General features: G+C 37.4%; 1 protein-coding gene across 5 annotated transcripts in view; it reads left to right on the top strand.

Moving 5' to 3' along the window:
* The window catches only part of LOC141391980 (ras-related and estrogen-regulated growth inhibitor), a 56812-nt gene that overhangs the window by 30182 nt on the left and 3205 nt on the right, over positions 1–23425 (top strand). For 2 of the 5 annotated variants that reach the window (XM_073964794.1, XM_073964795.1), the window contains exon 2: positions 18456–18711. In XM_073964794.1, the coding sequence (XP_073820895.1) occupies positions 18456–18711 (256 nt within the window). Of the gene's footprint in view, positions 1–8182; positions 8454–18180; positions 18344–18455; positions 18712–23425 lie in introns of those variants that run through there. The other 3 variants (XM_073964799.1, XM_073964796.1, XM_073964797.1) reach the window with 3 other exon arrangements.

A 23425-nucleotide genomic window follows, 5' to 3' on the forward strand; every position in this document is an offset into this window, starting at 1 on the left:
ATTCAATTAATCAAATATGTAATTCCATTTAAATTTATCTCCAATTAGCTTAATGAGAGGTTTATATTATTTGTATAGCTTATAATGAAACATTTGCTTAGTTACCATGTAAAAGATGTACAGTGCTGTGGATACGTAATTCCTATAATAATTAGCAGCAGAAGCAGTAACGTGTTTCACTAAACAATCTTAGGCCCAACACAGGTGTAGACATGCTTCGATTCCATTGATAATCCCATTTGACTTGACTCACTTATTCATTCTAATGGTGTGTGTCACGAATGTCATTATAACTGTCATAAGTTTGTGGTCGGAAAAACTTAGTCAATTTATTTACATAGAATGTAAACAAAGTACACTGTGCTGCAAAATATAAAACAAATATTTCTTGTTAAATTAACTATTGTCTACAAATTGTTTTTTTTTCTTCTTAGATATGACTATTTAGCAAAAACGTCATTCCTAATTAAAACCCCATAATGCTAAAAAATGTATACAATTAATATATTAGGCAATATTCAATAATAATATATATTCAATAATAATATATTCAATAATAAGTTCTCCTTATTGTATCCTACCCTAGTGTATCGGATTTCCCTTTTTTTACCGACAAATAGAGGGTATAATAGGGGGATGAAATTAAATTAATCATTATGTTTGTAACACATCGAAATATTCTTCGGAGACCATATAAAATATATATTCTTGATCAGGGTAAAATTTTAAGTCGATATTACCATGTCCGTCTGTCTCTTGAAATCACATTTTTTAAGACAGAGCTTTATAATTTGGTATAGAAGTTTCTATTACTGCTAAGAGGTTGTTTACTAGGCCGGGGCGATTTTTATGGAAGGAAAAAGTGTTAGTGGGCGCCTGGAGTTTCTGATTCTTGGGATTGTACTGAGCAAAAAAGTCCACAATACCATATGTCTACGGTGAAAATCGAGCCCCCGGATTTTGTCTTGAAAATTTTTTTAAGGATATTTTGGTCAAACCATATCTCAGAAACTTGACCTATCCTGAAAATTTCCTTTTGCCTTCTTAGTACACTCACCAAGGGCTTTCATCTCCAAAAGAAAATTTCCACCCACTGAGTTTGAGTCAAATTTTGTAGCGCAGTGTAATTTATCAATATTTTCCGAAAAATGTGCACATTCTCGGGGCCATAACTGCCTGAAGGAGCGTTCCAATGCTTTTGCTATGTACTAAGGAATTCTTAATTATTGTCTTGGCTAAAATTTTTGTCTTTGTGTTGGATCGAAAATCTCAGTGGTTTGGCTGTTACATATATGCCAAAATATCCAAAAAAAACCTTGAAAAAAACTTCAAGTCAAAATCCGGGGGCTCGATTTTCACCGCAGACATATGGTCTAGTGGACTTTTTTGCTCAGTACAATCCCAATAATCAGAAAATCCAGGCGCCCGTGGTGGTGTTCAAATCGCCCCACCCTATTGTTTACACTATCTATCAATGTCATATGACACGAAATAAAAACATTCCATATCTACCCACAAAGGCAATATAGAGACGTAATTTTATTGCATTTTTGCTAGTGTGGACGCACACAGTAAATTGCCTAAGGAATATCCTCAATAATGCACACATTAGCGACTATATAACGATGGAAAATTTCATGTCATATGACATTGATAGATAGTGTAAACTACCTCTAAGATGTTTGGTATTGAAAATGAGCTATATCGGTCCACGTTTTGATTTGGAAGTTTTTAAACTCATTATCACACCGAAATGGCTGAAATTTGGTATTTAACTTTCCACCTGAAATTGATCGGTATAGGTCCAGGTCTTCATATAGCTCCCAAAGAACGGCACCTTCCGATTTTCGGCAGTTTTGAAGGTTGTGACCACAATACCCCACCTAAATGGTTGAAATTAGGTATTTAGTCTTTGTTTGTGGTATACAACTTTAAACTTGAAATTGGGCGATACAAGTCCACGCCTCCATATAGCCCTCACAGAGCGGTACCATCCTATTTTCGGTATTTTGAAGGTTGCGGCCTCAATAACTCACCGAAATGGCTGAAAGTTGGTATTTAGTCTTCCTTGGGGGTATATAACCTGGATTGGTCGGTATAGGTCCAAGTCTTCATATAGCTCCCATAGACCGGTATCTTCCGACTTTCAGTATTTTAAAGGTTGTGGTATCAATATCCCACCAAAATGACTGAAATTTGGCATTTAGTCTTCGATTGAGGTATAAAACTTTGCACCTGAAATTGGTCGGTATAGGTCCACGTCTTCACATAGCCCCCATAGAACGGCACCTCCTGATTTTCTGTATTTTAAAGGTTATGGCCACAATATTCCACCGAAATGACTGAAATATGGAATTTAGTCTTCGTTCGGGGTATGCAACCTTCCAACTGAAACTGATCGGTATAGGTCTACGTCTTCAGATAGCCCCTATAGAACAATAACTCCCAATTTTCGGAATTTTGAAGCATGCGGCCTCAATATCAGACAGAAATGACTGAAATTTGGTATTTAGTCTTCGTTTGAGGTAGAAAACTTTACACCTGAAATTGGTCGGTGTAGGACCACGCCTTCATATATCCCCTACAGAGCGGTACCTCCCGATTTTCGGTATTTTGAAAGTTGTGACCTCATATCCCACCGAAATTACTGAAATTTGGTATTTGGTCCTCCTTGGGGGTATACAACTTTCCATTTAAAATTTTTCTATATAGGTCCACTTCTTCATATAGCTTCCATAAAACGGCACCTCTCGATTTTCGGTATTCTGAAGGTTGCAGCCTCAATATCCCACAGCAATGACTGAAATTTGGTATTTAGTCTTCGTTTGAGGTATAACACTTTCCTCCTGAATTTTGTTGGTATTGGTTCACGTTTTTACATAACCCCCATAGAACGGTACCACCTATTTTCGGTATTTTGAAAGTTTTAGCCACTTTATTCAACCGGAATAACACAAATTTATTATTTATTTAGTCTTTGCTAAAGGTACAAAAAATTTTTGTATGCACAAAACATCGGACCTAAATCAAAGGATACAAAAGCTTCATTCGGAATATTGTAAATATTCGTCCATACTTTGGAAAGAACAACTATGACGCCTCATATGAGCTCTTTTAAGGCATTATTATCAGTTAAGATAATTTGCTCCTGCAAGGAATAAGAGAAAGTGCTTAGTACTTTCCTAAACGAAAGGATACCAATTGTTCCTATTTACTTCAATACAATTCGTGGTGAAGGGGATAAAAAGTTCGGTCCGGCCGAACATAACGCCATTCTGACTTGTTTTTTATTACTGAAGAAAATAGAAACCAAAGTTGCAAAACACACAAACATACATATGTAAGCATTATGTATGTAAATGAAAACAATTCTATTTTTATTTTATTCATCTGATTTGATAATACGATTTCCTGTGAGTTAACTTTATTTGGTTCACCACTAACGTGTCTGTGTGCCTGTCTTCCTCCATTGAAGAAATCCTAAGACACACAGACACATGAATGAAGAACTAAAAGTAACAGCCAGTTGAAGTGGAATCAAGTCGACCATTTAATATCCTATTGAAGATTTCAAAAAGAAAACACCTTTGCTGTAATGATTCTAGTCCTCCTCCTCCTAACAAGAGTCATCATCCATCCGTTCATCCTTAACATCTCGCCTTAATTGTGTGAAGCAAAACAAAGGCCAAGTGAAACAAATAATTCTTACATCTGCTGCTGATGGTGCCTAGTAGCAGCAATTGATGAATGAATACATCTTCATCATAGTCATCTATCCATCCATCCATTGCTATGGAAATAGGATATTACCCACTTGTATTCGATATTCGTTTGTTTAAATATGTATTTATGTACATACATACATATGTATATCAGACATCTGCGTGGCATGGTCGGCGTGTAATGCAAAACAAAATATTGCTTCTCATCCTTTCCATCCACAACAGGTTGAAAGTCATGATTGACAGGCGGAGGTCATAGTGATATGTGATTGTATTTCTTTGTTTGTAACAGTGATGCGTCTCGGCCCGGGTAGACTGACAGAATAACGTTTTTTTTTTGTTTGTGAAGAATAATGGTGGAACTCATCAATTTGTAACAATGTTCCGGAGCTTATACATATTTACATACACACATACTTACTATGTATGTCTATGGAAAAACTTGAATGAATATATTAGTATTCATGTCAGTAATTTGTAAATAATGATCTTACCGTGGTGGGCAAAAGTGCGAACATAAATTATTAAACAAAATAATAATAATTAACAAGTAAAAAAGTATCAATCGGTTTTACCAGACAGGGATATACCCTCAGTCTCTCTGAATTGAGACTTTTATATTTCGTCACCACAAATGCCAGAAGACGTATCTTTAAAAAAATCAAAATTAGTTTTTTGATTTAATCTGGTACATACGGGTAAAATACACGCTCTGGCTGAATTTTCTTCTACGTTTAAAAAAAGCGATTATATTCAAGAAATTCCAAAAGACGTAGCTTAATTACATAAAACGCAAAAGACCTAACCCACATTATTTAAAAAAGGAACCAGCAGTAGTGATCACTGTAGTCTTTGATTTTTTCAGAAATTATAATGCCAGAGGAAGGGGTTAATTGCTCTGATTACGGAAATATATAATTTCCATGTGGGCGGATCCAGTTATCCGGTTATTTGAGCCGAAAATCCGGGTTCAAAAACGCGGTTAGACCCGGATCTATTGAACCTATTACTAAAAAGTGGGTGTCGTTTATGGAAATACTTAGCACATGACGTAGTTATTTTAACCGGTTAGCCTCATATGCAGCTTATTTCTCCATAGGTGTAATTTGATTCTTAGATGACCATAACTCATGAGTGGTGATTTAAAAATCATAAAGACAATTCTTGTAGTTAATTTTTATACCCTTAGCCTTTAGGCTAGAATGGGTATATACACTTTCATACGGACAAAATGTGCCTCATCGAAATAATGGTTTTAGACCCCAAGTATGTTTGGACGAAATGTGTTTCAGACAATTTGGAGTCGATTGAGCAATGTCCGTCCGTCTGTCTATCTGTCTGGCTGAGCGCACGATAACTCTCAAACGGATGAGCCGAGTTTGCCCAAACTTTGTTTAAATTCGAAGATGGGCCATATCGTTCTACTCCTTCGATCCATTCCTTTAAGTATCTCCTCCGCAAAACTTTTGATCTTTAATCCTAATCAAAATTTGTTCCGTTCTTACTTACTTAGCTGGCCCATTACAGAACATTTGTTTCATAGGCCGAACTAAGAAAAGATCTCCATTTCTCTCTATTTGTTGCTTCGCGCTCTGTAATACCGCGCCTTTTCATCTCTTCATCCACATGTTTGCGCCATCTATTCTTTGGCCTGCCAATTCTGAGTGCACCGCCATGTGGCTCGTTCATCATCGCTCATTCTTATTATATGGCCTAGCCAACGCAATCGCTGCATCTCGATACGTTCAACAATATTGATGTCGTTGTATAGCAGATACAGCTCGTGGTTCATACGACGTCGATATTCACCGTCAACGCAGATCGGTCCGTAGATCTTTCGAAGAATTTTTCTCTCAAACACGCCAAGCACAGCCTTATCTGCTTGCGCAAGTACCCAAGCTTCGGAACCATACATCAGCACGGGTAGTATCAGTGTTTTGTAGAGCGTTATTTTTGTTTGACGAGATGTGGCTTTGTTTTTAAACTACTTACTTAAACCAAAGTACATAGCATATGTTGGCCAATAAAATTCTTCTTTTTATCTCACAACTGATGTCATTTGTTGTGTTTACGGAGGTGCCGAGGTAGACAAAGTCTTTTACTACCTCAAAATTATAGGAGCCAACTTCCACAGTTGGTCCAAGCTCAATGGACGCATTGCGCGTCGACACCTTTAACATGGTCTTCTCACCGTTTACCGTCAGACCCAGCAGATTCTCCTTCGACCTTCATAAAGGTATCAGTTACTTCTTTTACTGATCGGCCCATAATGTCTATATCATCAGCATAAGCAAGTAACATGTGGCTATTGGTGTAGATTGTGCCACTTCTTTTGACGTTTGCCTCTCGTATAATCTTTTCCAGCTGGATGTTGAAGAGATCACACGAAAGGCTGCCTCCTTGTCTGAAACCTCTTTTGGTACAAAACTCTTCGGAGAGGTTCTTTCCTATTTTAACCGAGGACCTCGTGTCAGTTAAAGTCATTTTACAAAGCCGGATGAGCTTTGCGGGGATACCAAATTCAGACATGGCTTGGAATACCTTTGAACGCAGCGGGCTGTCGAGGGCTGCTTTATAATCGACAAAAAGGTGGTAGGTGTCGATCTGCATCTCTTGGGTCTTCTGCAGGATTTGCCGCAGGGTAAATATCTGGTCAATGGTGGACTTGCCAGGTCTAAAGCCGCATTGGTATGGTACAATTATCTCGTTGACCATAGGCTTTAGTCGTTCGCACAATATCCCTGACACGATCTTGTAGGCAATAGGTAGTAGACTTATGTCCCTGTAGTTAGAGCATACAGTCTTATCTCCCTTCTTGTGGACGGGGCACAGGATACTCAGGTTCCAATCGTCGGGTACTCGTTCTTCCTGCCAGATGGTGCTAACTAGCTGATGAATACACCTTATCAGCTTGTCGCTTCCGGTTTTAAACAGCTCGGCTGGTGCCTTATTATTGTTCAGCCGATTTATTGCTGTCTTTACCTCATTTTGACAGGGCGGTATACATTCAACACCATCTTCTGGGATTGGGTCTGTGATATCTTCGTCGTCTTCGCTGCTATTGGATACCAACAGTTTTAAAAAGTCTTCTTTCCTTTGCCGCTGCGAAGTCTATCAGCTTCATTCCAATGTGAGATGTTTCACTGTGGAGACTGAATTTCCCTACTTTTGAGCCAAAGATATTCTCCTTTCCAATTTTGGCATTAAAATCGTCTAGAATAATTTTAATGTCATGGGTAGGACAACGGTGATATGTTTCCTCTAAGCGCTCATAAAATATATCTTTGGTCAGTTCGTCCTTGTCTTCAGTGGGAGCATGAGCGCAAATAAAGCTGATGTTGAAGAAGTTCTCTTTTATTCGAATTGTAGCAAGTGTTTCATTCAATGGAGTGAAGCTGGAGACCAGATGTTTTAACCTCCGACGCTTTTCCCAATCCATCTTATTGCCTGTATGGCAGTAATGTCGGCCTTGTACTTTTCAAGTACATCTGCCAATGCGTAAACTACACCTTCTCTATGAAGAGTGCGAACATTTCAGGTGCAGATTCGTAGAGCATGGTGCTTGAAACGTTTTCGGGTTCGTCACCTTTAGAGAGATTTGTTTTTCTTTTCTTTTGTTTTTTTTTTCATAGTTAGCTTTTTCTAGGGGAGGGTTACTAATCCTGAGCCTAAATAAGACTGATTTTGAAGATTTAAGATTTTATCTGAAATTTAGCATATATCTCATCCCCCGGTGGACACTGGGATGTGTTAAGCTCCGACTAATAGTGTGTCATCTTTATGGGTTGTTGCGATGCCTTTTTCCCGGTCCATCGAATGTCGTATTATGCAGTAATATCGGCCTTGTATTTCAGGAGCACATCTAACAATGCGTAAACTGCAGATTCCCAGACCATGGCCAATATCACGGGGGCAGTCAACTTTAGGATGGTCTCAATTCAATCCGTAAGCGAGAACCCTCAAACCGATCACTTTTGGAGGACACTTGGAAACCCAAAATTCCAAACTATTGCCAATTTCGATGTAAAATGTGGCTTAGAAATGCAAATCAGGTGGTCGCCTCTATATGGGGATAAATCAAAACATGGACCCATATTTCCAATTTCAATGCCACCATTTTTGTTTTGCACTGTAAAACAATACATTCGTTCGACTAGCAACTTATATGCATATGTTAGCCACCACAACGTCCAATGTCCGTTTACAATAAATAGGTTGGTTGGTTGTTCTTGTGGTAGTAGCAGCAGCAGAAGTGCTGATGTTGTCATCATTATCGTTCGTTTGCTCGGTTACCTTCAAGTTCGCCTGTGGCTAGTCAGGAGTGGCGGCAACAAGTGTTCCATTTCCCATGACCTTTGGGTTTGTTAGTCGTTTGTTTACCTTTTTCGATTATTTCAATCGTTTTCTGTTTTGTCATTCCCTTGCACGAGGACGACGATAACAATAATCGTAGGCAGTCATAGTTTGTGGTGCTCATAATAAAGAACACCTTGCGGTGGCTGGTGAAGAGAAGACTGATGGGTGGGGTTGAGCTGGGTTGAGTCTGTTATTGATGTCCGGTGTTTTCTTTTAACAGATTTTAGTATTTAATTTTATAATTTCTTGTTGATCTTGTAAAGTACCCCTACCATACCATGACAGCAGTGCAGTGGTGATGGTAACTTGATGAAAGGATACGAAGAACAACAAAAATAAAAAATGTAAACTATGACCTGATTTTCAAACTGATTTGTATGTAACACCCCTTTCCTTTATTTATGTGAAAACGATGTTGTAATCGTTATAATAACAATAATAAATACAATAACAATGAGCATTGATTGTTGTACATAGTAAAATTCAATTATTTCTGTGTAAACAGACGCCGTTGTGTCAAAACAGGTGTCAGATAAAATTTGTCAACAGTTATTGTTTTATTGTAATTGTTAATTGGAATTGTGGATGGATGGATGGATGATTGATGTTTACACAATTACATATGTAAATAAATTTATCATATTGATGCCCAAGGATTACAAACTATATAAATAATAATGAAGTGTTTTTAATTAAAAGAGGATAAAAGTTTGCACCAGAGGAATATGAGCCCATGTATAATAATTACAATTAATTTTTAAGCAGAATATTAATTAGTAATCTTCTGAAAATTTCGTGCAAAGAACTTCACAAAATCAGCCTAGAGAAATATAAGTCACGTCATAATATAGTCGGATACGACCTTATTTATATTCTTTAATATTTGCGGTAGGCTTTGATTTGTTATCTCAATCTTTCTTTTGACGTGTTCTTGAAAGTATCTATTGTTTGAGTTAAAATTCCTCTCAGGTTCATTTGTGTAAAATACATATGCATGTGTAAAACGTAATTCTATCGTATATAAAATCTCTTTTTCACTTCTCTTTTAATTTTCAAAGAACAGAAAATGAAATGCAATATAATATAAAACATATCTATCCGCACTGAGATACATATGTAAATTACATGGCGTTCAAATTACTATCTACTTAACATACACACTTTAGATATAATCATGGGATGATATCTAAACATAGGCGTGAGCCTATATCCTTCTTGTTTAAGGATAGTTGACTGACATTCCAATGTAAACATATGTATGTGAGTATATTTATAATCAACCCAAACCGGTCAAGGAAGAAGGATAAAGTCCTAAAAAGGAAATTAAAACGAAAAGACAACAATACGTAGGTATAAAGTTCAAGGCATGACAAAAAGGACTTTAATGGTAAAATTCCATGTATGGAATTCTCAAATCATTTTCTTTATTTCCATACACAAGGGAATAACATAGAAATCCTTATTAAATAATTTTGAATAGTACATATTACAAAGTGGAAAGGTATTGTTTGTTGGTCACTAACCGTAACTGGGATTTTTTTGTACAGAATATGAACAAATTTACTAAACTTAACAAGTAAAAAAGTATTACGGTGCTCTTGAACCAATGGAAGGTGCTTACACCTGGGAAGTTTTTGCAAATTCTGGAACTACAATGTTCATAGATGAGAAAAATAAAAAAAAATCGCCGGAGCGCTTTTTAAATAAATCGCGATTCACGTTGACATTTTTAGGGTTTTTTTTTATTTTCACGATTTTGCTTGGAAACCGCAAGTTCTACCGAAATGGGACTAAAGAAAATATTGTGCTATGAAAATTCTCTTTCTTTTAAGTGAAAACCGCTTACACCCGGGAAGTTTTTGCGGATTTTTAGGAGGAATTTTTTAATAAATGGCGGTCAAAATTCACATTTTTAGGATTATTTTGGGTTTTCGCGATTTTGCTTGGAAACCGCAAGTTCTATCGAAATTGGGCTAAAGAAAAAGTTGTAGCTGTGAAAATTTTCTAGAGGTGTGACTGTTAAGATTTCTTCCTAGGTTTTACCATTTTTGAGATATAGAAGTTCAGGTCACATTTGTAGGTTTTTTTGTTAGGTTTTCACGATTTTGCTTGGAAACCGCAAGTTCTATCGAAATGGTACTAGAGAAAATCTTGTAGCTCTTGTAGCTAAAAGATTGGCTTTCGTAATTTTTTCCTAGGTTGCACAATTTTTGAGATGTATAAGTTTAATTTGGGAAATTGCAGACATGACATTGTTTTATAAGGAGAAGATACTGTCAATGCATTGTCCCAATTTGAACTTCTATATCTCAATAACGGTAAAACCTACGAAAATATCATGAGGGTCAATCTTGTAGAGAATTTTTATAGCTACAATATTTTCTTTAGTCCCATTTCGGTAGAATTAGGGGTTTCAAGCAAAATCGTGAAAACCTAAAACACTCCTAAAAATGTCAACTTGAATCGCAATTTATTTGAAAAGCGCTCCGGCGATTTTTTTTTTTTTTTTGTTTTTAGTGAAAAGTTTTGAACTCATGTGGCGGAGGTACCTAATGGAGTGGACCGATATGGCTCATCTTCGAACTTAAACAAAGTTCGGACAAAATATTACGATATCCAACTCTCATACTTTCGAGAGTTATCGTGCGCTCCAACCACTACACTTGGTGCCATAAGGGTTTTTTTACAACTTCGGGCTATTTTCTCAGGAAAACTTGTACTGCCGTAATGGGGGCAGCAAATACAAGTTGTTTCAACAAAAATCAAAGCGATTCCAGACAGGTCCTAAACTGAACTTTTACGAAAGTTTGTGTGTGAGGTACCCGAAGGAGTCGACTGGTAGATACCATATTAGAACCTCATCTATGTCTGATTGAAATTTCACGATATGTAAAGTATGGACCAAATCGCACTATTTTTCCGAACATTTTCGAACTTAGTGGACCGATATGGCTTATCTTCGAACTTAAACTATGTTTGGACAAAATATTACGAAGGCCAAATTTTGGACCAAATTGGTTCATCCTTTCAAGAGTTATCGTGCGCATCAGCCAGTCAGACAGACAGACGGACATTGCTAAATCGACTCCAAATTGTCTGAAGCGGATTTCGTCCAAATATACTTGGACACATTTTGCCCTCCTTAGCATAAATGCTGAGGGTATAAAAAATGGCTAAATGCTTATCCACGAGAGAGCCATCGTGGCGGAACAGAACAGAAAATCACATTTATCGGCAGTGGCAGTTTCTTTAGCAAAAATCTAGCTACAGTTTGTGAGAGCTACTACTACTATGAAAAAACTCCTCTGCAAAAGGTGACGATATATTCGTTAGGACTTTTAGACTCCTATATAAAAGAACAAGAAAGAACGGCGTTAAATTCGGCCAGGCCGAACTTGTTATATTCTCCACCAAAATTTCCTATATTTAGGTAAAATTTTCAAAATACCGAAAATGAAGAGTTACGCTTCTATGGGGGATATAGGAACCCGCGGACCTATACTGATAATTCTCTTCTGGAATATATGAGGTTCAAGGAAGACAAAATAACAAATTTCAATATTTCGGTGGGATATTGACGTCACAACCTTCAGACTTACGAAAATCGAGAGGTACCGTTCTATGGGGGCTATATCGAAACGTGGACCTTTACCGACGAATTTCAGTCAGAAAGACAAAGGTATGTATGTACCCGGTTAAATGTAACAAATAGGGTACGAACAGACACAAAACAACAAATTAGACATCGGTAAGATGTTTTTTTTTTCTCTCATCGGACACCTCCCCACGTGGTGGATATGGTACTGCAAAAATAAAATATGCGGCGCGAACCAAAAATGTGAAATTACAGTGTCTGTTCCCATATTGCGCGATTGCAAACAGGATCTGTACTCCAGTGGAGCGACTGAATACGGAGACGGAAAACTCTAAACCCTTTAGAAGGAACGAGAAACCACTGAAGTAATATCCCATGAAAATCATAAAATACTTCAATACATTTATAAGTTGTTGTATGATCGCTAATATCCGGATACCGTATTTGCAAATTAAACAAGTAAAAAAGTATCACTCGGCTTTGCCGACAGAGATATACCCTCAGCATGTGTGGAGTAAAACACTTTTTTCAAAAGAAAAAAAAACTTATGTATTTATTGGGGTTTCCAAAATTTTGGGCGTATGAACCGACAAAAATATAGTTTGAATTAAAGCTCAAAATTTTGCTTGGAATACCGATAGATTGAGCCTTTGGGCCATACTTGCCTACGAAAAACATAATACAGCTGTAAACAGGGCCACTAGAAAAACCTTCGGTAAATATTTCCAAAGGATCCTCGAACAGACCTTTAACCACACAAAAATGTTGAACATTTGTGCGGGTGGTACCACAAGTATTGGACAGATACTTGAATACTTGAACATAAACTAAGTTTCGACAATATTTAGAGATCCAAAGTTTGGGCCAAATCCGTTGCTACGTCCATGAGAAATCGCGCGTACCATTTTAGCGAATATTTTCGAACTTTTGTGCGGGAGGTACCGGAAGGAGTGGACCTATAAGCACCACCTTCGAATTTCATTTAATATTCGAAGAAATATTACGATGTCCAAACTGTGGACGATCGCAGTATTCGGCTCGAGCTCTCCAGCCATTACATATGGTTGTTTTCTTAAGAAATATGGACTTGCCCCTGAAAAAACTTTTACCGTCGTAATGGAGGCAGCGAATGCAAGTTGCTTCAGCAAAAATCAAAGTGATTCGAGAGCAGGTCTTAAAGTGAACTTATCCGAAATTGTGTGTGAGAGGTACCAGAAGGAATAGACAAATATAGTCCATATTCGAACCTGATCTATATTTGGTAGATATATTAGGATGTGCAAAGTATGGATTACATAGGTCACTCCCTTCAAGAGTTATCGCGCGCACAATTTTTCCGAGCATTTTTGAAGTTTTGTGGGGGAGGTACCTGAAGGAGTGAACCGATATTGCTTATCTGCGACTTTTTACTATGTTGGGACAAAATATTACGAAGGCCAAATTTTGGACCGAATCGGCAGATCCGTTCGAGTGTTATCTTGCGCTCCACCCACCACACACTCAGGAACTATGGACTTGCCCCTGATAAAACTTGTACCGTCGTATGGGTGGCAGTAAATACAAGTTGTTGCAACAAAAATCAAAGCGATTCCAGAGCAGGTGCTAATCTGAACTTTTCCTAAATATTGTGTGGGAGGTACCCGAAGGAGTGGACCTATTGAGTCCATATTGGAACCTCATCTAAGTTTATTAGAAATTTCACGATGTGCAAAGTATGGATGAAATCGGTTACTACCTTCAAGAGTTATCGTGCGCACAAATTTTCCGAACATTTTCGAACTTTTGTGGGGGAGGTACCTTAAGGAGTGGACCGATATAGCCCATCTTCGAACGGTTTATCCGTTCGAGAGTTATCGTGCGCACCAGCCAGCCAGACAGACAGACGGACGGACATTGCTCAATCGACTCCAAATTGTCTGAAACACATTTCGTCCAAACATACTTGGGGTCTAAAACCATTATTTCGATGAGGCACATTTTGCCCGTATGAAAGTGTATATACCCTCGTTAGCATAAATGCTGAGGGTATAAAAAGCTGCAATAACAACAGGTAGCCACTCAACTGACCCAATTGCTTAATAAAATCACTACTAGCTCCGCACAGTAGCAAAGTATTGCCCTCTCCATGCAAACAGCCGCAAAATCCATACTTGGATACCAGATACCTCCACCAAGGAACCTATGATATGACCAAAAGTGTCGTGCTGCTACCGAAAAGAAAAATACGGAATATAGGGCTAATCTACTACCAGTAGCAACGAGAGTGTCATTGGGTGAAAAGGAGAAACGGTTTTCCGCAGGAATAAGAGATAAATGGAAAAGCAGAAATGTGAAAACATCGAAATGTACAGGAGTCAGAATAGAGTGCGAAAGTTCGACCAAAGAGTAAACATCAACCTGTAAGCAGGAGGAGCAAGATAATCTGGTAACAGATGCAGATAGTATTCTCAGGATATGGAAAGATCACTTTCCAAATTGTGGACATCCACACAGATACCACAGATCCGATCCCAGCAGATTGTATTGAATGTATACCTCCAACATGAAGGGAAGACAGCAATAAAACGGCTGAAGAATAATAAGACAGCAGGAGCCGATCGCTTACCAGACGAGCTGTTCAAAAAACGGAGGCGACATGCTGTTAAGGGGTATGAATCAGCTAGTTAGCGCCAGCATCCTGTGCCCCGTCCACAAGAAAGGAAATAAGACTGTGTGCTATAATTACATTTGCATAAGTATGCTCCATATTGCTTGTAAGATACTGTCAGGGTTATGGTGTGAACGACTAAAGCCAACGAAATAAGGCAGTTTTAGACCTGTCAAATCCACCATCAACCGGATATTTACCTTGTGGCAAATACTGGAAAATGCATAATAGATGTAGATCGATACTTGTCATATTTTTATCGATTATAAAGAAGCCTTCGACAGCCCTACACGTTCATAGGTACTCCAAGTCATATCTGAGTTTGGTATTCTCGCAAAGCTCATTCGTTTTTGTAAGATGACACTAACTGATACCCGGTTAAAATAGAGAGAAAGCGGTCCGAAAAATTTAGTACCCTTTCGTGTGACCTCTTCGACATCCTGTTTAAAGAGATGAAAATGTCAAAAGAAATGTCGCAATATACATCAACAGCGACATGTTACTTGCTTATGCTGACGACATTTTCATCATGGGTTGATCAGTAAATGAAGTAACCGATACCTTTAGAAAGGTTGAAAGAGAATATGCTAAAGCGGCTGAAAGGCCAAGGTTTCGATGGAGTAAATAAGTAGATGACGAGATCTAAAATAAAAATAGGTAAAAAAACTTTTTAAGTTAAACGGTTTTATGTTAAACATACATTGCAATGTTTAAGATAAATGTACTAAAAACAAAAAAATAATAAAATAGATACAGTCGTGGGAATTATAAACATATGCATAGACTAGACTAAAATAAAACCGTGGGGCACGTCAATTGTCTACAATCGTTGATTAAAATGTTTGTTTTGTAATTTTACACTATAATTAGGCAGTTGTTCAACCGACAACGATGGACGTGTGATAAGTAGGGCTAGAATGTGGAAACAAGCTAGCAAGCTCGATTATAAGCGAGTTTTAGGGTTTCATAGTGGTGAGCGAGTAGTACTTTGTCGATTAAACACAAACTACGAGCATTGAAACAATTCCTCGCCAGACAGCAGTGTGAATGTCCAACGATAAACTAGTTGAAACATCTCTTTTATTTACATGGAGCGTATATCTATTGGAATTTCCATGAGCAAGAAATAGTAAGTAATTTCCTCACCGTCTGCGGGCCAACTGCCTAACGACGAATTAAACGATTCTTCAATCGCCCATTAAGTCGATAATTTGTAGACAATTGACGTGCCCCACGGTTTTATTTTAGTCTAGTCTATGCATATGTTTATAATTCCCACGACTGTATCTATTTTATTATTTTTTGGTTTTTAGTACATTTATCTTAAACATTGCAATGTATGTTTAACATAAAACCGTTTAACTTAAAAAGTTTTTTTACCTATTTTCATTTTCTAGTTTTTAGTTTTTATTTCGCATTCTGTTTAATTCGTTTAGTGCTTCATTATTGCAAGGTTTCTTGCCCGTTAGTTTATTGCAGTCCAACTCCTCCATACGTAGTCCCTGCAGAGATCTTACTCTACTAAGAGCCACGTAGGCTTGACCTTCTTCAAACAGTTTCGCACCTAAGTATACGACTGCGTGATCCACAGTGCTGCCCTGCATTTTATGTATAGTAGAAGCCCATGATAGTATTAAAGGCAACATTCTTCTTTCAGCCGTCCCGTAATTGTACTTAGCTGGAAACAGTATGGCTTTCGGGTGTATAAGATGTACTGTATAGTGAACTGTATTCTTCTTGTCAAGCCCTTTTATTTGATACCCATATTGGTGGGATTGATAAAAAATTGTTATCAGCCATTTGGTAGCGGCGGCCATCTTAGATTTCAATTTTGCATAGTAAATTGTATTCTATTTGTTGAGACCTTTCATTTGATACCCATTATGAGGGGATTGATAAAACCTAAGTTATCCGCCATTTTGTAGAGGCGGCTATCTTAGATTTTAATTTTATATAGTGCATTGTATTCTACTGGTTGAGCACTTTCATTTGACACCCATATTGATGGGATTGATAAAACCTACGTTATCCGCCATTTTGTAGCGGCCGCCATCTTGGATTTAAATTTTTTATAGTATATTGTATTCTGCTTGTTGAGCCCTTTCATTTAATACCCATATTGATGGGATTGATAAAACCTACGTTATCCGCCATTTTGTAGCGGCCGCCATCTTGGATTTCAATTTTTTATAGTATATTGTATTCTGCTTGTAGAGCCCTTTCATTTGATACCCATATTGATGGGATTGATAAAACCAACGTTATCCGCCATTTTGTAGCGGCCGCCATCTTGGATTTCAATTTATTACAGTATATTGTTATTGTATTCTGCTTGTTGAGCCCTTTCATTTGATATCCATATTGATGGGATTGATAAAACCTACGTTATCCGCCATTTTGTAGCGTCCGCCATCTTGGATTTCAATTTTTTATTTATAGTATATTGTTGTTGAGCTTGTTGAGCCCTTTCATTTGATACCCATATTGATGGGATTGATAAAACCTACGTTATCCGCCATTTTGTAGCGGCCGCCATCTTGAATTTATAATGATAATGAATAAATATAATTATATTGTCACCAAAATCCAAAGTGTATACAAAATTTCAGATTAATCGGTTGACAGGAAGAGGGTGAAATATGAATTACTAAATTTGACCCAAGAATAAATAATAAATAAAACAAACGGGGTGAGCTAAATAAAACCATTTAAAAACACGATATTCCAAATTAGGAACGAAAATCAGCAAATAATGGTAATATTTTCTTAGTTCGGCTTATAGAAGAAATGTTCTGTAGAAGGCCATATAAGTAAATAGTAAGTAATGTTAGTCAATGTAGATTTTTTGGGGAAACTTTGGATCATTGTCTCGAGCTATATGGCCTACCCGAGCGAAGAAGTATGTATATGTTGTAATCAGAGCCTCAACATACACCCAAGATAAAAACAAAACAGACCTTAAAATATAGTTATGTGGAGATTTTTGTGGGGAAGGTACAAAAAGAAGTGAATCGATATAGTCCAACAACGAATTTTATATAAGTTTGAACATAATATGACGACATGCAAAGTTTGCACGGTGTTTTTAGAAAGTATGGACTTCCTCACGAATATGTGACTGTAATCAAGTCCACATGGACTACCTGCGATAAAAATTTCAAATTGCACCCAAGTGATAAATGTTGAATGTTTGTAAGGAATGTTTGCCCGATTTACCACATCATCAAACTTGGCTTAAGTTTGAAAGAAATACTAGTCTGTACAAAGTTTAAACCAAATGGTTCCATTTCCATTATTTCGATGAGGCACATTTTTGATCGTATCAAAGTGCAGGGTATTTAGCCAAAATATTGACGGTGTGATAATACGACATTACTTGTAAGATTGTGCTACGTAATTGTGTATGCTTTATCCTCCACATACGATAAAATTATCCTAATATCCTTTATATTTTTAGAAATAAACAAATTCGTATTTTCAACAAAACTGCGTAATATTTACATACTGCGTAGCACCGTAAATATTTTGGTACAATTCCTATTAAATGTCATGGTTGAACTTATTACTGAGGACACATGTTTTGTTCCTACACATTCCCCCTTTGCAACCCAAAAACCCGAGTTTGTCTTTAAATTGAATTCCAATGGCATGTATTTGTGACATTCTTCATTTTGTTCTGGGAAGAAATACACAAGAGGGGACCATTGAAAAAACATGTCCTTTTAACACTTTGACACACGGACAACAAATACAAAAGAATAAACACAACAAGAAATAAAACATTGTGTTCAATTTTTTGTTTTTGTTGCATGCATTTACCCCGTTCAATATTTACGATGTTTTATTGTTTCCATTCTAAGGACACTTATGAATGCCGACTGTATAGAATGGCAGACTAAATCCAACAACAACCCGAAACAAATATGTAGGTTATGTGAGCGAGTGTGTAAATACCAACAAACCGCCACCACTCATTCTGTCGCAAAGTAAAATTTTAATTTTAATTCCAGTGAAATGTTGAAGGTTTGCCATCGCACAGCACAGCACCACACAGCATTTGCAATAATCTCTCAGATCGGTTAAAGTGCTTTGGAAGTATTAATGTATTTTCTGTTGTTCATCTTTTGTCTTCCAGTTCATCTTGTCCAATGAATACAACATCACCGAAATCCTCGTTGGCTAAACTTGGTATTCATACCAAACAGAAGTCTTTGAAGGTTATGGTTTTGGGTCAAAGTGGTGTGGGCAAAACTGCCATGGTTGTGCGTTTTATTACCCGCCGTTACATTGGAGAATATGATCCGAATTTGGAAAAAGTTTACACATTTAACACGACATTAGATAATGATTATGTTCAATTTGATATCCTGGATGGTACCGGCCAGCAAAATGTAAGTAAAAATTGGTATATATATTTTTTTTATAACGCGAAGGTCATTTTATAGTGATACTAGTAGACCGGGGTCCGCTTTGCGGGCCCGTCGTATTGAAATTTAATGACAACTGTTTATGGACTTTATGCTTGACAATTCAAAACTATGTATTTTCTACCTCATTTCTTCGGGTCCATTGTCAAACCGAGTTTTTCATTGAGGATTTGAAATTTATCAACAGATTTTGTAAATATTGATTTTTTATTTTCTTTATTTTCTCTTACGGACTTTGTCTGATTTTTTCGCTTATTAATGCTTTTTAGGATTTATTATCGCCCGTGTCCCCTATCTTTATCCTAAAGCGAACTAATTATAAAAGTTTGGATGTGTAAAGTATGGATCAAATCGGTCAAAACCTTCAAGAGTTATCGTGCGCACAGTTTTTCCAAACCTTTTTGAACTTTTGTGGGGAAGGTACCTGAAGGAGCGGAACGATATGGCTTATCTTCGAACTTAAACAATGTTTGGAAAAAATATTACGAAAGCCAAATTTTGGACTGAATTAGCAGATCCGTTCGAGATTTATCTTGCGCTCCAATCACTACACACGGTGTCATATCGATTTCCTATCAATTTCCGACCAAAAACTGTCGGCAACGCTGCTTGGAGTACCTTTGAACGTATAGGATCGACAAAAAGATGACAAATATCGATCTGCATCTCTCAGGACTTTTGCAGAATTTGCCGCAAGGTAACTATCTGGTCAATGGTGGACTTGCCAGGTCTTAAGCCGCAATGATATGGCCCAATTCTTTTATTGTCCATAGGCTTTAGTCGTTCACACAATATCTTATGCAATAGGGAGAAGACTTACGCCCCTATACTTAGAACATACAGTCAGTCTTAACTTCTTTCTTGTGGACGAGACATCGGATGCTCAGGTTCCAATCATCGGATACGCGTTCTTCTTCCCGGATGGTGCTAACTAGCTGATGCATACACCTTATCAGAATGTCGCTCGGGTTGTAAGCCATTGGCTCCGGCAGCCTTATTATTCTTCAGCTGATGTATTGATGTTTTTACTTCAACTGGTCCGGCCGGTATACACTCAACACCATCTTCTGGAATTGAATCTGTGGTATCTTCGTCGTGTTCTTTAGTATTGGATACCAACTATTTGGAAAAATGATCTTTCCATATCCTGTATATGTTACCTGATTACCTTGCTCGTCTTTACAGGAGGATGTGCCTGTTCCAAAGCCATAAGTTTAATGTTTCACTCTTTGGTTGAATTTTCGGATTTCTTTCTGGCTCCTGCACATCTCGATTTTTCACATTTCCGGTTTTTCCATTTCTATATTTTTCCTGCCGAAAATACGTTTCTCTCCTCTTCTTCCGATACTCTCGTGAGCCACGCGTTACTACTGGTTTTGAAGTAGCCTTATATACTGCATTTTCGCTTCGGTAGCAGCACGCCACTCCTGATAGTACCATTGATTGCTTTGTGGAGGTCTCTGGTATCCAAATGGATTTTGCGGCTGTTTCCGTGGAGTGGGCAATATTTTGCTACGGTTCTGATATGTTATCGGAACGAGGTTTGCTTTCATTAATCAATTGGGTTAGTTGAGTGGATAATATTGTGGTTATCTGTTGCGATTGCAGCTTACCGTTCTCTAACTTCCTAACTTCTATTCCTACTTTATTTGCTACGTTTAATTCGGTAACAATGTAGTTAACCGAGTCGATGTTTGCTCCAGGAACGATTGTACTTGCAACACGTTCGAAGAATGTGTACCATCTATCACGTTCTCATTTTATTGTCAGACATTTCAGTATGGAGGCTAACTTCCCCGATAGTTGTCCCAAGGATATTCCCCTTTCCAATTTTGAAATTAACATCACCTAGAATAATTTAAATGTCATGGGCAGGACAAAGGCAATATGTTTCTTCTAAGCGTTCGTAAAATATACGTTTGGTCTGCTCGCACTTGTCAATGTGGCATGGGCGCAAATAAAACTGATTTTGAAAAATGTTGCTTTTATCCGGATTGTAGCAAGTGTTAACCTCCGACCCACTACAAATCCGCAACCAAACTCAAACTTTATGCCATGGCAGCTATGGGTGTTGTTGTTGTAACAGTGATTTATTATTATGTTTGTATGTTCGTTCTCCTGTTCAATCTGGCTATGGGTCTATCTCCAGTTCCAGGAAGGTGGCTACTTTGATGGGATGTAACCACAGATCCACTGGAGTTAGATGAGTAGGTTTGGCTGGGCAGTTGAAAAGGTGTTTTGTGTCGTGCGGGCCCATGTCGCATACTGGCCAGATGTCTTGCACGGTGCGATCGATTCCCGCTCAATAGGAATTTAGGCGTCTGCTACATGTGTAGGTGTTGTGTGATGCTTATCCATCGTATTTACTGCAAGGTAGTAATATTGGCCTTAGGGTACATTTGCCAATGCGTAAATTGCACCTTCGTTTGCGATGTTCGTCAACTTTAGAGGGGTTTGTTTTTGTTTATTTTTTCATGGTAGGGTGGGTTACTGGCCCAACGCAAGTTTTTATCGTTCTTTTTATCTTTCTATCGTTCTAACGGATGTAAAGGACAGCTCCCTAGGAGAAGTCGATATAACCATCCAATATTTAGGAGACAGCTTTATAATTTGGTACTACTCGGCCCACGTTTTCATATAGCCCTAATCGAACGGTACCTCCCGATGTTCGGTACTTTAAAGGTTTTAGTCTCATTATCCTACCGAAATAGATGAAATTCTATTATTTAGTCTTCGTTGAGGGTATAAAACTTTCCGCCTGAAATTTGTTGGAGGTTTTAGCCTCGAACCAAGACCAAAGTTTTCTAGGAATACTTTTTGAAAAAAATTAATGGCCTGTATCAGTAGACCATTCGAATTCAAATTTGTTCGGAATACTACCAAACTCCATGGTTCAATTACACTGTGCAGCAGCATTTTTGGGGGGTGGAAAATTTCTTTTGGAGATGAAAGCCCTCGTGATTATACTAAGAACCCAAAAGGAAATTTTCGCCATAGGTCAAGTTTCTGAGATATCGCGCGATGAAGTTTTTAATTTTTTCCCTATAATACTTTGGAAAATAGCTCCATATCTCCGTTTGGCGTTGTTGTAGCTTCATTTTGAGGTGACATGTCTTCAGTCAAATCGATTGACGAATCTTTTTGTAGAACATTTCATTCTTCTAACTCAATGCCTTTCATGTCCTTTTCGTCCTTTATTTCTTGAACCGTAGTGAAAGTACCACAAGATGAAATTTTTCAGCATCCAAATATTCTACAAAAATCTTGCTCAGAAGATTTTAGGTACGGTTCTCTTTGACAACTAATCGATTTTGTCCCGTTTTCATTGTCCTTTTTGATATTTAATCGGTTTTGGTTCAGAAATAAACTATGTTTTGTTTTTCTGTATATTCGTCATTGGGTATTTATTGGTATGTACACATAACCATTGGTTATTGCTTATGTAGACATCTGGGGTGCTTCTGAAATATTTACCACAAATAGCTATTGTAATGATGAACACGTTAATAACAAATTTTCTTGGAGGATAGATCCGGTTATCTCAATTTTTGAACCGGATATTCCGACATTAAAACCGATTTTTGAACCGGTTTTAAGTAACCGATTAAACTTATATGTATACCGTTAAAAAGCTTATAGAGTTGTCAATCAAATTAAATTATTTCGCTTCTGAAAACGTTGTTAGTTGCAGTTCTAGAACAAAAAAAAAACCGTTTTCTTGAACCGTTTTTAAGGAAAAATATCAATACGCGCAAATATGGAGATCAAAGGCTGGGGGGCGAAAAATTCTTTTTGGCGATGAAAGTCGATGAAGGTAATATTACGAACCTGGAAGGACAGTTATGCCGTAGGTCAAACTTCTGAGTTATAGCGAAATTAATTTATTGACAAACTATACATACCTACATGACAAAAAACCTAACGAAATTTGATCGCGTCATAACTCAGAAGTTTGACCTACGGCATAACTTCCTTCCAGGTTCGTAATATTACCTTCATCGACTTTCATCGCCAAAAAGAATTTTTCGCCCCCCAGCCTTTGATCTCCATATTTGCGCGTATTGATATTTTTCCTTAAAAACGGTTCAAGAAAACGGTTTTTTTGTTCTAGAACTGCAACTAACAACGTTTTCAGAAGCGAAATAATTTAATTTGATTGACAACTCTATAAGCTTTTTAACGGTATACATATAAGTTTAATCGGTTACTTAAAACCGGTTCAAAAATCGGTTTTTATGTCGGAATATCCGGTTCAAAAATTGAGATAACCGGATCTATCCTCCAAGAAAATTTGTTATTAACGTGTTCATCATTACAATAGCTATTTGTGGTAAATATTTCAGAAGCACCCCAGATGTCTACATAAGCAATAACCAATGGTTATGTGTACATACCAATAAATACCCAATGACGAATATACAGAAAAACAAAACATAGTTTATTTCTGAACCAAAACCGATTAAATATCAAAAAGGACAATGAAAACGGGACAAAATCGATTAGTTGTCAAAGAGAACCGTACCTAAAATCTTCTGAGCAAGATTTTTGTAGAATATTTGGATGCTGAAAAATTTCATCTTGTGGTACTTTCACTACGGTTCAAGAAATAAAGGACGAAAAGGACATGAAAGGCATTGAGTTAGAAGAATGAAATGTTCTACAAAAAGATTCGTCAATC

This window comes from Musca autumnalis, unplaced genomic scaffold (genome assembly GCF_047663935.1).
Source record: "Musca autumnalis isolate F117 unplaced genomic scaffold, ASM4766393v1 scaffold_2, whole genome shotgun sequence".
Lineage (NCBI taxonomy): Eukaryota > Metazoa > Arthropoda > Insecta > Diptera > Muscidae > Musca > Musca autumnalis.